The sequence below is a fragment of the Lytechinus variegatus genome, chromosome 18 (assembly GCF_018143015.1).
Source record: "Lytechinus variegatus isolate NC3 chromosome 18, Lvar_3.0, whole genome shotgun sequence".
Lineage (NCBI taxonomy): Eukaryota > Metazoa > Echinodermata > Echinoidea > Temnopleuroida > Toxopneustidae > Lytechinus > Lytechinus variegatus.
Genome location: NC_054757.1, coordinates 11,136,405 through 11,152,670, shown reverse-complemented (window position 1 = coordinate 11,152,670; position 16,266 = coordinate 11,136,405). Strand labels below are relative to the sequence as shown.

At 35.9% G+C, this 16,266-nt stretch overlaps 1 protein-coding gene across 30 annotated transcripts in view; it reads right to left on the bottom strand.

Annotated features, from left to right (window-relative positions):
• Positions 1-16,266, bottom strand: part of LOC121431809 (ankyrin-2-like) — a 132,919-nt gene that overhangs the window by 84,707 nt on the left and 31,946 nt on the right. For 28 of the 30 annotated variants that reach the window (XM_041629551.1, XM_041629552.1, XM_041629525.1 and 25 more), the window contains 13 exons: positions 14,806-14,907; positions 10,474-10,659; positions 9,545-9,643; positions 8,212-8,310; positions 7,652-7,750; positions 6,376-6,474; positions 5,539-5,637; positions 4,994-5,092; positions 3,023-3,121; positions 2,282-2,578; positions 1,455-1,553; positions 1,037-1,135; positions 178-375 (listed from right to left, as the gene is read on the bottom strand). In XM_041629551.1, the coding sequence (XP_041485485.1) occupies positions 178-375; positions 1,037-1,135; positions 1,455-1,553; positions 2,282-2,578; positions 3,023-3,121; positions 4,994-5,092; positions 5,539-5,637; positions 6,376-6,474; positions 7,652-7,750; positions 8,212-8,310; positions 9,545-9,643; positions 10,474-10,659; positions 14,806-14,907 (1,674 nt within the window). The remainder of the gene's footprint in view (positions 1-177; positions 376-1,036; positions 1,136-1,454; positions 1,554-2,281; positions 2,579-3,022; positions 3,122-4,993; positions 5,093-5,538; positions 5,638-6,375; positions 6,475-7,651; positions 7,751-8,211; positions 8,311-9,544; positions 9,644-10,473; positions 10,660-14,805; positions 14,908-16,266) is intronic. The other 2 variants (XM_041629541.1, XM_041629555.1) reach the window with 1 other exon arrangement.

Below are 16,266 nucleotides of genomic sequence, written 5' to 3'. Positions count from 1 at the left end.
ATAAAGGACATGCAACAGTTGTAACTTTGCCATAATGGCATCTACCATGGTAACAGGGCTCAGCAGCCAATCATAATCAAGGTTTCCATGGTAGTTGCCATAATGGTAAAGTTACAACAGTTGCAAGTCCTTAATGAAATGGGCCCCAGAACAGCTACGGAGCTCTGTCCTACATACCTTAGACATGATGTTTGGCTTGGCACCTCGCTCCAGGAGCAGAGCAAGCATCTCAGTATGACCCTCTTGAGCCGCAAGATGGATAGGACTAATGCCTTGCTTGGTCATGGCATTGGAATCGGCACCGTACTCCAGGAGAGTGGTGGCAACATCCATCTGGTTCTTCTTCGCGGCGATGTGGAGAGGAGTGAATCCATTCTATATGGTGAGAGGGAGAATTGAGCTTGATAATAATTGTCTTTTAGGGCCATTATTCCACTTTCCTGTGGCTCTATATCTTGTCTTAACCGGAGTGATGTTTCAATAAGCTGTTGATGAGTAATGTATGACTGATGGCCCATTCTTGTGTGAAAAATCTCATTCTCAATCGTTTCTCTTCTAATCACCTCACGTTGAAGTCCAATCTTCATAGATTTTATTGGTAACTCTCACAATTAAGCATCTGAATTCAAAGTTTATAGGTCAAAATTTCATTGGGATATAGGATATTCACTTTTCCCGAATGTACAGTGGATAGGAAATAATTCCATCATGCTTGGTAACAAGACTAGGTTCAGTGGGGAAAGGTAAGTGCTTAAGGGGCTAGATCAGTGATGGCTTCCAAGGCTTCAGGTAGTCTCCTTTCAGAGATTTTTTGCAAGTGATATTTTGAATCATAGTAATGAGTAGCCATGTAATAAGAAGATATATAGGTAAGTATGCCGCTGTGTAGTACCAGTAAATAAACTTCTTCGCAAAGATTAGAGCATAAAGTCAAATAAAAAATCTTTTTTCATTTTGGGAAATACTTGAGAATGAAAAAAATAAAAGGTTGTGATTTCTTGGGGAAATTTCAAGAGAGTTGGCAGGTCTTTCTTACCTTAGCAGTCTTGTGTGGAGAGGCACCCTGGTCCAGAAGCAGCATAGCAACCTTAACATTGTCATAGTGAGCAGCGATGTGTAGAGGAGTCAAACCATTCTATTAAAAAAAAGAAATATAACCATAAAATCATTTAAACATTCACATCCGTATTTTTCATTTAAACATTCACATCTATGTTTTTATAGTACAGTAGATCAATGCCAATGTTCCACACGTCAAACACTGAGTTGCCCTCCTTCCTTTAAAAACACCAGAAGTTTGATACTCAGCATTTGTATATGAGAAGGCTAACAGTAGCAAATTAATGAAGTGATGAGCCTTGGTACATAAAACAGTGTTATTATCATCACTGATTGTAATTCTGGTATATAAACTGATTTTGACGGGAGGATATGTCAAATGACCAACAACTCACCTGAGCAGTAGCATCGGGACTAGCATAGCGACTGAGGAGAAGCTGAGCGACGTCATAACGGCCGTACTTAGCAGCTACATGAAGAGGAGTGAAGTCTTTCTGCATGGGTGGGGGGGTGAGCATTAATACAACAATTAATACAATAATATGGGGGCGTCGTGGTCTAGTGGTTATAACTCTCGTCTTTCAATCTGAGGGACGTGGGTTTGATTCCTAGGCATTGCATGTTTTTCTTCGGCAAGAAATTTACCAGCATTGTGCTGCACTCAACCCAGGGGAGGTAAATGGGTACAGGCAGGAAGCAATTCCTCAAGAATCTGTAGACTAGCTTAGCCGGGATAATATAGCAAACAAGTACTTGTTCAAGTTCCCAAAACCCACACAAACTTTTGTGGTAGCAGATCATTTGCTGTAGCTGGATCAACCATTTGGAACAAATTACCCCTACATATATGACAGGCATCCACTTATTCAACTTTCACGTCCTTACTCAAAACCCATCTTTTCCAAACAAATAACTAGGGTCTATTTTCTTTGTTTGTATTACATGAATTTTGTTTCCTTTATTGTAAAGCACAAAACTATCAGTTTATTATGCGCTATATAAGAGAAGTATTATTATTATTTCTACGGTATAAGTACACGTTGTTTTAGTTATTGATACCAAGCCTTATGAAACGGAGTACAGGGAAGCATTTCATGAAACTAATGGTCAGTGATTGTCACCAACTATAGTTACAAGGTACTGAAATTCTTGCCTCTGATTGGCTCAGAGCTAATTTGTCAATTAAAGTTGCTAACAATGAAACACTCCCATGAAGATTTACCTTGGTTGTCATGGAGAGCGTGGCGCCGTTGTCCAACAACACCCTAGCAACGTCTTCCTTGCCTTCACGAGCAGCGATGTGCAGGGCGGTGTAGAGATCCCGGGTCTGGGCATCGGGCGACGCCCCGTTGTCGAGCAGCAACTTGACGATCTCAGCGTTGCCCAGGCGAGCAGCGATGTGAAGTGGTGTCTGGTTCTCGTGGGCACGGGCGTCGACTTTCGCCCCGTTGCTTAGCAACACACGGATGACCTCAATCTGGTTGGCTCGGGCAGCCAAGTGGAGAGGAGTCTCGCCACGCTATGATAGGAGATTAACATTTAGCATGGGAACAATAACATTTGAACAATTAATCAAGCTCACTCTTTTTCTAATTTAAATTACTTTTCAAAAGAAATATTATAAAAATCAAAAAGAATTGTCTTCATAAAAAGGAAGACTGAAATCAACATCTGTTTGATTGTTAAACTTAGTATATTCCTCTTTCATGAGTATCTCTAAATATCAATATTCAACTGTGTTTCATTTCAAATAAATGATAAAAATGTCTATTTGTAACAAGGCATTGATTTGGTAAAATTTCTCAACCCTATACAGTTTCATCAGATAGCATAAATGTTGTTGCTACTGCTTTAAAGAACAAGATGAAATGAAAAATCCATTAAAATAAAAAATCCTTTCTCAAACAGATTGACCAATTTTCGTGACACAAAACAAACTATTTGGCCGAGTATCAAAACCTACCACATTGGTCTCGTCAACACCTCCGCCATTTTTGATGAGGTACATCACGATGTTGATATTGCCCATGAATGCGGCAACATGCAGAGGAGTAAGGCCAGACTGTTGGGATGCAAACAAACAAACATACCATACATGGAAATGGGTAGGTGGGACTGGACTAAAGATGAGAGAGGCACAATTATAATTATGTAATACATATCAATGATGAACTCTGCTGTCCAGGTTGCTGGTTCCAATCAATCTATCCTTTCATTTCAATTTCTAAAATTATTTTTCAAAATTTCCAATTTTTATTTTGCATTTTTAATTTTGGCAATTTACTTTTTAATTTCAATTTCTAATCTCTTAGTTTGTTTTTTTTCAATCCAATTTTCACATATGCATTTTTTAAAATAGATTTTATCATGTTCCTTGAAATCATTAGTTACATCTCACTAATTGATTTCTATCAAAATCTTTATTTATTTTACTTTCTTGTTCGGAACCAGTAACCATGACAACATCAGCATGACTTAACTCTATTTACCAGTGTAAGAATGTATTAGTTCATCTGATTGATATAAAAGCATGTGTAAACTAAAGATGGATTTGTCCATTCATAGGAAAGGGGAGTATATATTTTCCTAATGATGGGAAACAATATTATATATAAATCAAGAAGTATATAAAATGTAAGTACAACTTTGGGGGTCACACTATTAGTGATCAAGGTTTAAATATATATGTTAGTCTCAAGTATTTCATATTATTTGAATATTCTAGTGATCTAAGAAACAGGATTCTGGATCAGTTGAGGTAATCGAATATGAAGGAATTTCTTAGGAATCTACTTAAATCAAATGAGCAGATTCTAAAGCAAAATCACTCTGTAAATATGCCTAAGACTTATCTGACTGCAATCATAATACCATGCAATTTGAACAAGAAGAATGTCAACCTGAAAGTACTACTCCCAAATAGTTACGGTATTATTGGTAAATACTAGACATAAACTTTGAATAGCCATTTGTAGAAAATGAATATTACTCCTCCATCTAAAAATAAAAGGGGTAAAGTACTGAATAGTATTGAAAACCCACCCTAAACTGAAACTAAATCAACGTGCCAAGATAAGCACGAGAGTCCCATAACAGGGGCTCTTGCCACCCCCCTCCCCCTCCCCCATAAATCTCCTTCCCAATCCTGCATCACAGCATATATATATTATGTACAACAATCTATTGCCAAGCAGTGAACTCCTTATCTAAGCATCTCACACATTGCTGGCCTTTGTACTTAGCATGTCTGCTTAATACACTCTTCTTTTATGAGTACAGAGATATATGGGAGGCTGCCTTAGTTAAAGGACAAGTCCTCCCCCAGTAAAAACTTGATTTGAATAAAGAGAAAAATCCAACAAGTATAACACTGAAAATTTTATGAAAATCGGAAGTAAAATAAGATAGTTATGAGATTTTAAATTTTCGCTTAATTTCACAAAACAGTTATATGCACATCCAGGTCGGTATGCAAATGAGGAAACTGATGACATCATCCACTCACTATTTCTTTTGCATCTGATTACATGAAATGTGAAATGTGAAATATTGTAATTTTCTCTTCATTGACAAGTGAAAAAATGATTAATTCCTCCAAGAACATGTGGAATTAGTGCTGTTTAATACTATATGGTTCAGTCACATCGTTCCCTATGGTCAAATCTGAAAAAAATTAAATAATGTATAATTCAATAAAAAAACAAAAGAAATAGTGAGTGATGGACATCATCAACTGGCTAATTTGCACGTCACTGAGTTGTGCATCTCACTGTTATGTGTAAAATAAGCGAAACTATAAATGCCATAACTTATTTTACATCCGATTTTCATGAAATTTTCAGTGTTATGCTAGTTTGATTTTTCTCTATTTATTCAAATCAACATTTTGCTACGGTGGACTTGAACTTTAATGAAAAGCATGCTATAGACCTACCTCGGTAATGGCCTGTACAGACGCACCATACTTCAGGAGAAGTTCAATGACCTTGACTCGGTTCTTCTTACAAGCAATATGAAGAGGAGTGAATCCATTCTACAAAGGAACATAGCAAATACACAGCTTTTATTCAAAATTCCAGAAATCTGCTTCTGCTCCTCAAATTGGCAACCCACGTTAATGTTCTATTGATTTTCTTACTTTGAAAAACAACAATGGTTATGGCATGAGTTGAAATGTATGCTAGCATAAACTCCACAAAAAGCTGCCAAATTGCATATCTAATACTGATTTTGTTGTTCTAATCATGTTGCCAATTTAGAGTGTATAATGATTTGCTTAATTCAAATGTCTTTTATTCAGGAATCGCACCATATGGTGCAAACAATATGAAGGGGGGTGAATACATTCTACACAGGAAACAAAGAAATTCTGAATTAAAAATGCAATTTTTTTTTCAAAATTGTCTTAGAAAGATTGTGACCTTCAAATTTTTAGTAGAAAGGATAAACTGGCAGAATGGCCAAGATGATGGGACTTACCAGAGCTCTGGCCGATGGGTTGGCCTTGCGGTCAAGCAACAGTTTGGCTACCTTGTGATGACCACAATGAGCAGCAACATGCAGAGGGGTCAAGTAATCCTGAATAAAAAATAAACAATTAAAGGTAAAAAAATAGAATAGAACTAAATAAGAATAGAACCTTAACCCACATTTTGGAGTTGGCTTTACCAGTTGTGGTAACAATCTCATAATAAGTTCGAACAGAATCCAATAAAATGACCACCCAAGTTTTTGTATGTATAAATAAAGAATAATTGCCAATTGGCTCTGGAAAAAAAATGTGTAATTGCTGAGAAATGAGTTATATACATGTAAGCACAGAATTCCATAATATGTCAGGCATTTTTCCAAACAATATTAATACACTGTCCCACATATGCTTTTTGTGTTAGTGATCATCATAATTACCGGCTTTCGGCTAAGATTTCATAATTTCACAAAGATAAGTTTATTTCAATGTACCAGATTTAGATCTACATGTATGATTATATTGTGGCAACTTAACCTTGATTTTAAAGACTTTCTCATGAAATAATTGTTCACTGCAACTACTCTCTATTATCTTTAGGCCAATGTGAAAATCATGGGAAGCTGAAAATATCAATATTTTATTTATTCTTATGATTATTTTCTTCTCTCTCGTGATTTGATGATGAACAAAACCATTTTGGTATCATTCCAAAACATTTCTGCTATCTAGCTTGAAACATATTCCTTTTTTAAAGAATATTTTGGACTGTCACATTGAACATTTGGAAAGTTTGACTTTCCTGTTGTAATTTCAAAGAAAAAAAAACGATAGGAATGTGAACTTACGACAGTGACATCATCGACAGGGGCGTGGTGATAGAGCAGGAGCCTTGCACTGTCCACATGATCTCCTTGGGCTGCCATGTGGAGTGGGGCAAGTCCATTCTGTAAAGGGGAAAGAAAGGGTTATGAAAAATCAAAATGATAATTACAACAGCAACAACCAGGATAAGATAACTTAGAGTGACCGTAACACTTTAGATCAACCTTGACTATCATCTCTTATGTGAAGTGGGGCAAGTCCATTCTGTAAAGAAGGGCAAAGAAAGGGTTATGAAAACTCAAAATGATAATTACAAAAGCAACGACCAGGATAAGATAACTTAGAAAAAGTGACCGTAACACTTTAGATCAACCTTGACTATCATCTCTTATGTGAAGTGGGGCAAGTCCATTCTGTAAAGGGGAAAGAAAGAGTTGTGAAAACTCAAAATGATAATTACCAGGATAAGATAACTTAGAAATAGTGACTGTAACAATGTAGATCAATCTTGACTATCATCTCTTATTAAGCACTAATTTGAGATAGATCTAAAAGTCATTTTGATTTAAATCGATTGCAGTATTGTATGAGATGGGCCTTGTATAATGGAGCCGTGAATTGGAGTGGTAAATAAAGATACATGCCTTGCAAAAGTAAATAAGTGCTATGTCAGGGACTGAGCACATAATTGAAATTTGCATGGATGTCTGAAATAGGCTTAGCTGAGATGCAACTTTTCAGGTATATCCACAATTTCATCAAATCCAATGTAAATCAATTGCTAGTATGAGGCGATGCATTTATAAAATGAAATCTTAATTTGACTAAAAAATAAACTTTATACTGATAAAACCCTCATTCCACAGAGAGCAAGACCTCTGAAAGACCACTGCAAGATCATGAAATTTGCTTGATCTTTCAGAGGTATTTCAATCAACTTTCAACAATCTGTGAGGTATTTCATAATTCCTGATTGATCTTTAACGGACCTTTGTGGTCTCCATGATCTTTGAAACCTTTTGAAATGGTTCAAAACAGTCTTTCAGGAAAATAGTCTTTTGATGGTCTTTCAGCAGTCTTTCAGCAATCTCTTAATGAACTTTCAAAGCTCTTATTAGTCTTTCCAGGATCTTTTGACAGTCTCTCAAGATTTTTGCGGAGATCACTGAAAGAGTTGTGATCAATCATTAAAAGATCATTGAAAGACCAGTAAAAGTCCATGGAAAGAATTCTGAAAGATCACATATGGCATGAAAGATCTCTGAAAGACCAATGAAAGATCTCTATAGGACGTCTCACCTTTGTCTTGGCTGAGATTGGTGCTCCTCTCTCAAGCAGCTGATCAACACACTGCTCGTGTCCACTGCGTGCTGAGCAATGAAGAGGTGTCAAGCCATCCTGTATAGAGAAAGGATCATCAGTCGACATGCAAGTTACAAAGTCCCATGCCAACAAATGAAAAATGGCTCTGGGGAATGGCTCTACACTTACAAAAATCATTAGAAATGGCAGTTTAGCTGGATTGATGGATTCAAAATAATTTTCACACACTGATCACAACTATTTATCAAAATCATTTATTAAACTCATTGTGTATTCAATTTCAGGGCATGTTATTTCAGATTTTTTTTAATTTTATATATAAGGCACTTTCTACTGTTCTTTGACATATATTGATTCAATATTATCAATTCAACAACAAGCTCAATGTTATTCCTTGGTAAATTTTAAATGAAACTGAGCTTGCTAAACATGATATGATGACCCAACATTTTGTGGTTTAGTAGATCAATAAATGTACATATAAATTGAATAGTTCATCGATATATTAATTAAATGAATTTTGGAAAATAACTTACCCTGGTCTTAGCATCAATACACGCCCCTCGGTCAAGGAGGGTGTTGACCATATTGACACGCCCCCACTTTGCTGCAACATGGAGGGGTTTTATATGGTTCTAAGAAGAAGAGAAATATGAAAAACCAATGGCTTTACCATTTCATGAAGAATGAATCATTTCAGGGTGGTGATGATGATGGTGGTGGTGATGATGGTGGTGGTGGTGGTGGTGGTGGTGGTAATGATCATGGTGGTGGTGGTAATGATCATGATGGTGGTGGGGGTGATGATGATGATGATGATGGTGGTGGTGGTGGAGGTGGTGAAGTTAATGATGATGGTGATGATGATGGTGGTGATGGTGGTAATGATGATGGTGGTGGTGATGGTGGTAATGATGATGGTGGTGGTGATAATGGTGGTGGTGGTGATGATGATGGTGGTGGTGGTGATGATGATGATGGTGGTGGTGGTGGTGGTGGTGGTGGTGATGATGATGATGATGGTGGTGGTGGTGGTGGTGAAGTTAATGATGATGGTGATGATGATGGTGGTGATGGTGGTGATGGTGGTGGTGGTAATGATGATGGTGATGATGGTGGTGATGGTGGTAATGATGGTGGTGGTGATGATAATGGTGGTGGTGGTGATGATGATGGTGGTGATGATGATAATGGTGGTGGTGGTGATGATGATGGTGGTGATGATGATGATGATGGTGATGGTTGTAATGGTGATGATGGTGGTGGTGATGGTGATGATGATGGTGGTGGTGGTAATGATGATGGTGGTGGTGGTGGTGGTGATGATGGTGGTGGTGGTGGTGGTGGTGGTGGTGGTGATGGTGATGGTGGCAATGTTAATGATGATGGTGATGATGATGGTGGTGATGTTGGTGGTGGTAATGATGATGGTGGTGGTGGTGGTGATGATGATGGTGGTGGTGGTGATGGTGATGATGATGATGATGATGATGGTGGTGGTGGTGGTAATGATGATGGTGGTGATGATGATGGTGGTGATGGTGGTGGTAATAGTGATGGTGACACTGATGGCGATGATGACAGTGATGGTGGTGATGGTGGTGATAGTGGTCAAACTTGACAGCCCGGATCAATTCCATTCAATTACATAAAATAAAAAGCAATTACATACATTAAAATGTGGCTTGGGAAAGATTACGACTTGCAGAATGGTGATTTTCCTTGTCAAAAACAAAGGTCATATCATCAATTAGCCCCATATCATTTAGAGCTTCCTAGAAAAACAAAGCATCTCAAAACAACAAAAAAATCAAACTTCTGAATCCAAACACCAATTTTTTTTAACATCTGAATGATTGTAATCCTCACCCTTGCATTATAGTCCACTGAAGCTCCTTTCTGAAGAAGAAGGGTAGCTACGTTGACATGACCATAGTGAGCAGCAATATGCAGCGGAGTGAATTGACTCTGTCACAGAAAAAAAAAATCATTCATTTAATCATGAAATCAGGAGAATTTTTTACAACTGCAGAATGTGACAAATAAACAAAAATCATTAAATTAATCATGAAATCACAATCATTCTGTACCAAAACTTCAGGTGTGATTAATAAATATGACTACAGTATGATAATTACCTATCACTTTAATATTATTTCTTGAAATGAATTGTCATTTTAACTTTTAGCATACCATTACTGATGATATATGTTCCTTCCATTCAATTTGTTTGATATTTTTTTACCCAAAATAAAGTACCCCCCTCCAAACACACAAACCAACCCTTTCTGCTCCTTACAACCCCAACATGGCCAGTACAGCCATGGTGTCATTGCTGTTGTTAATGAACAGAATTCTAAAACCATCCCAAATTATTTCCACATTTCTTGGATGAACAAGTGCTTTGTTCCTCCCCCCCACCAAAAAAAAGATTATCATTGATTACAGTCTATTTACCTCTACGTAATGCTGACTGAAGTCTGAATAGAATATACTCCTATTTTATCATTACATTAATTTATTTGTTATATTCATTCCAAGAGCGTGAAATATATAATGACTAATGACCCCAACCCCCCATCCGTCTAGAGTAATTTTTTTCTGGGGCTACTTGTGAGCTCACCAGACTAAATTTGCCTCATTTTATTAAAGTTCACATTGGACCCTATGCAAATTTCAGGGGCTCTATATTAGTTTTCCAGGGCTCTGTAGGGCAATTTTTCGGGGGCAAATTCGCCCCGAGCCCCCGTTTAATTTTTCCCTGCGCCCCTCCCACAAATAAGGTAACTAAATCATACCTTGGATGGCACGTCTGGATTGTGTCCATTTTGTAAAAGCAGCGAAGCGGCCTTAGTATCGTCCTTACGGGCAGCGATGTGAAGGGCAGGCAGCCGAGTCTTGCCCGCACGATCGTTCTCCAGCAGGACAGCAACGACCTTGTCATGACCTTGCTGGAGGGCAACCGCCAGCGGTGTAAACCCATCCTAATGAACAAAAGATACGAGGTTTCCCATATTAAGGCAAAGCAATAAATGGTCTAATTTTTTATCATAGGTTGAGCAAAGCACCAGAGACATCCTGGTAAGAAACTAAATTTTTCAATTCAAATACATCTTTTAACTTGGCTAAAAGAAAGAGGATCTCTATGTAAAATGAAAAGTACTGAATTTGCTTCTTTTCTCCTTAGATAAAATGAGCAAAATTCTTCTAATTAAATTTTTTATTAAGAAATCATAAACTTATTTCAGAGTTTTAAAATGATGAATCAAAGAATAATTTCCATTCATGGAAATTTCTTTCCACTAAAAACCCCACCATGATGTCATTATGGATATTAAAACATGTCATCAATTTATTTGGATAAAAAAATAAAACAGAGACCTGCATATTTCAAATGCACTTAATCAATGCGTGCGATTAATGCAAATTCTGTAATCGCTGATAGAAATTTTCCCTTGCCTACACCATGCACGTTTTCAGTGTAATAATGTCAAAACATTGCTTTTCATCACCATTCATAACAAAATGTTAATAATAACTAGGAAAGCTCTAAAATTTGACATGCGAGATATTAATAGACTACTGTTCAATAATAAATCATCTCTACTGAGACCGAAAATTCATCTTACAATTTAAATCATTAATTCATTTTTTCAAAAGGGACTTTGGATAATCATGATGAGATGATGGAACTGTTACAAGATAATATTACTTTAACCTGAGGGAGACTGCATGTATGTGGGAAGGTGTCTTAGGAAGACATGTGTTACAGTTTAACCAGTCATTTTCCAATGAGTTAAAGCTTGCACACGGGTTCAAACGGTGTGTTTTTACAGAGAATCGTTCAGCAGTCTTATCCGCATAAGCATCCGGAATTCCCGAAAACTTCCCTGTAGAAACAGACGTGATGTGGTTTATTGATAAACTGCAGTGCGCAAAAATACGGCTTCTCATTACCACCTCTGGGAGGTGGTTATTGCCATGTTCCAAGACGCGGAATGTGAATTAATCGGATTATTCGCTTTGTAGAAACGGGTTGGTTTAAGGGTTTTTCGATTCCTGAAAAAATAACCATTTTTAACGATTCTCTGTATGAACACGCCGAAAGACATCGACTTAGATTCGCTTCGAAGTGCTCCAGCCATATTATCGTGTCCCAGTCCACCAAATCAACAGAATAACCCAAAAGGTCCCCAAAATAATGTCAGCATGCACTGATCATATATGATTCTATACACAGCAATCCTAAGATCATATCCTGTTATCAGTGTTAGTTAACATGCATGATGATGACGATGATGATGATGTGACGATGTTAACCCATTGCCTACTGGATCCTGTAATTCCCATATGCTTAGAAAGAGGATTCCAAACAGTTCCAGTACGCAATGGGTTAGGTGTACAGACTAGAATTGTTAGAAACTCGTGAAATTCATGCAGTTCACTGAAAAAAAAAAATCATTCAAATGACAGTCAATATCAACAGGCATTCATGCTGTAAATCAATCATTAACATGTGGCATTCCATACAGTGTCGATGGCATTCCATAGTATTTGGAGCATCATCCCACTAATTTTCCAAATGATTTTGCTACTTTATTAATTACCAGTATTTTTCTTAATTTTTGTTCAATATTCACATGATTTTCATGATTCTTGTATATTTATCAACAAAACATTTTGCATAAATTTAAATTTTTTAAGTTAGCACTTAAATATCTGTAATGTTTCATTTGGATTAGCTATCAAAAGTAAAATAGAATTTTCTAAGTTAAATATCCTGATGAACTGCATTTGGAAAAAATAGCAGGATGGATGCTGTATGCATTCTAGCATTGCCAATTTACTAAGCTGCCGGCACACGGTTTATAAATACTGATTTCACCTGTATACCTTTGCATCATAGTCAAAATGAACAGTCTTAGGCATGTCCTGATGTGTAATAAGTCAGAGAGTTCATTCCATATATCGAAAAAAAAAATGTGGCAGGGCATGCAGTATTTAAATGCCCTTAAAACAAGATCCCCCCCACCAATTCGGCTGATGTTCATCTTCAAAAGTATGACCAAGATTTCTCAATGTGGTAAATACATCGGTCCCTTCCAATTGAATAGAGGAATACCCAGATTTGGGTTTTCAACTAAAGTACCATGACAATTTCGGAAAAAAAATCTCATTCCAAATGAATTTATTGGTCATAGGATAAATTGAATTTCAAATGTTTTTTTATCTGATCATCACCACAGGCTGAAGAGCAGGGCTCCATCAAAAAGGCACATTTTTCACTTTAATGAATCGCCAGGAAGGAATTTTGATTGAAATGAAAATATCTCACGAAGATTGTAAATCTAAATATTCAAATAATGTAAACAGGATGAATAAAGAGCTCGTTCATTTATCACAGTGCATGAAAAGGGGCATTTCAAATGAAAAATTTACAATTTCATATTTTAGAAATTTGTTTAATTCATCATGCAGATTGCTAGATTAAAGTTGATATAATTCTTCAAATCCTAGAATTTTACTTCAAATTGCTATATTGCATGTTCCATTAAAAAAAATAAAACAGAATTGTATTTCATGACAATTTGTCTCACTGTTACTTCACATTTTTAATGGTCTCTAATTCAGGATTACATGTGAGCTTGTAACATTGTACTGGAAAAAAAATGTTCAAATTTCTCTTCATTTGGATGAACCCTCCCCCATCTGTATCTCTATTTCATATTCCTAGAAGAATGTCAACCATGTTCTATAACAAGGGATCATGTACATAAAAATAATATTTCATAAATAATCATGAATTTCTTGTTTTTCTTGATTAGCTCAATAGTTGAGCTCCCAGTTAATGATAAAACCTACGTAAAACAACATTGACAAGAACAGAAAACTCCAAAACGAACTTTGGAATGAAAACGGATTGAACACAAAATAACGTAAAAGATGAGATTACAAACAACCAAAACGTGCTATACGCCATCGATAACACACAAAACATGTGGATACAAAACAACTGAAAACATTTAAAGACAAAATGAAAAAAAAGTGACAGAAATGAGTGAATGATGAGTGAACATGCTTGGTTAGAGTGCGGACGAGATTTAAGATCTATGATTAAAATAGAAAAGTAAAGATTAAGTTAGAATAGTGAAATTACAGGGCAGAATGTAAGAAAAGCATTATGCTGAAGCAAATTTCATGTAGTAGTCATTTTTATTAGTCACCCCCCCCCCACATAGGAAAAGGGTTGGTAATATCTCATTAGTTTTAACATTCTAAGATGTCTTCAAGTTCTCTGAATTATAACTATTCTATATGCTGATAATCTTGTGACGTCAATATAGGTCCCCATAAACTGACCCAAAGCTATTGCCAAGAGATAAATTGTAATTGTATTGTGTTTCTCATTGAGATATTATTATGAATACAAAACAAACCTATATATTCACAAAGTTAAAATGATAGAATTTAAAAAACAAACTCACTACTCAAAAGAAATCATCATTCAAAAATTTGTTGCACAGTGATACAAAAAGCAAAGATTGCTTCCTCATGACCTGTTTTCTATATTTTCAAAATGTTTTTTTAATGTGTTTCCTGGTTACTGTTTTACAAGGGTTTTGTAATGTAAAATAAAAAGTCGGTAAAAAGTGATCAAATAAAACTAGAAATAAATAAACGACAAAAGCTAATCTCCTTCATGACAGTGTTTCTTCCTAAATGTCGATGGAATCTTTGTCCGATCCTCAAATTGGCTCTGTTCTATTCACAAAATGAAATAATCACTGATATGCAACTTCAGCTCTGAATCACAGGAATCATGCGAGGCAGGCAAGTCACAAAGTCACCTTCTCACGACATCGCACAACACTATCATAGGAAAAAGAAAATTCTATCAAACTACATGAATCCTCTCCTTGATGGAGAGAGAAAATGTGAGGAGAAAATAAAGAAATAAACAAACGAAATAAACAATTAATATACAACTACCACAAACAGATGATGCAGACTCATATACTAATAGACTAGTGAGACTCAGCTGACAAAGCCCATCCTATTAGTGCATCAGTTGGTGCCGAAAGAGAAAAATAATAAAAGACACTTGGAACCAAACAAAATGGCGGTCTCACCTCCGATTTGTTCGGATACTGGGGTCGTGAGTGTTGCAAGAGCGTTTCCACGACAATATCGTGACCCTGCTGGGTCGCGACATCTAGCGGCAAAAAGCCGTCCTACACTCACCATGCAATTGCAATCGATAAAAAAAGGGTACAAAAAAAGACGTGGAAAAAATTGACAAAATATGGGTATTAAGTGAGTTTAAGCTTGTGACCTTTGAGAAAACATTAATATTCAGTTCACACGCATTCATTCACATGTATTAGAGGCTTTCCAAAATCTGTCCATTCCGATCGAGAAAAGTAAGCAGAATTATTTCAGCCATGCATATCTCGGCAAAGGAGATTGCTACATAGCATCCAATGCAGCCAAATTCACACACATTAAATCACTGCTTAGTGACAACACAAAGCAAAAATCTACATTTTGAAGTAAGATTTTACTACCCTGCCCCCTTTTTATTCATAAGCTTTCTTAAAGAAATATTTTTTTTTAATGTAACTGAACCTCAAGAATATCCTTTTTTTTTATTTCAATTAGTAATCAGAAGGAAGGTTTTCTGGAGTCAAATTTATTGCAAATAGATTTTTGGTGATATATGACAAAACAGTGAGAGTATCAAAATTGCTTCTTTTTCTCATTTTTCTTAATTACCGCTGAAAAAAAAACTATTACTATATATTAGGCATGATGAAAATCAATTAATCTTCAAAGCCATTTCATATTAGGATTGTGACAGAAGTTGGGTGATTGAGATTATTGCAATATTCCCAGAAAGAAAACTATTTCATTTATAAGTAAACCATTTTTGACAATCTACTCCCAAAAAGAGAGGAAAAGAGGCAGTTTTACTTTCTCACTAAAAACCTTTAAAAAAAGCTTTGCTTGTTTCATTTCATCTGTTGATAAATTTCTATTAAATAGCCTATAAATAAATAGAAAAATGATCTTCTTGTATATATATATATATATATATATATATATCTTATTGCCAATGCCCTCCCCCCCAAAAAAAAAAAAAAATAATAATAATGCTATTTTCACCATGTGTTATTTTCACCATACATATTATGTCACTTTTAACTGCCAATTTGAATCTGATATTCAGTAGTGATTTGTAATGCTGGAACACATGGGTTAGTGTTTGGGATATCAGGGTTCATCAATTAAATTGTATTGGAATTTTGTAACTAATTCTGGGGGAAAGAAGAAAATAACATCACGAACAACACCATCACAACTGACTCTCCACAATAATTTAACATAAATTTTGACTCAAATTTCCATGGAAACCACCTCTTTGACACATAACAGTCTGAATCATCAAATTGTCAATACTGTCTTTGAATTCTAAACATCAAACCATCAAAAAACTTTACCAATAATATATGCTACCTACTTCAAGCTAAAAATCTTCAGAATGCCATGTTTGTGTCTATACGGTTATTTTGGAATGATAGATCATTCATGCA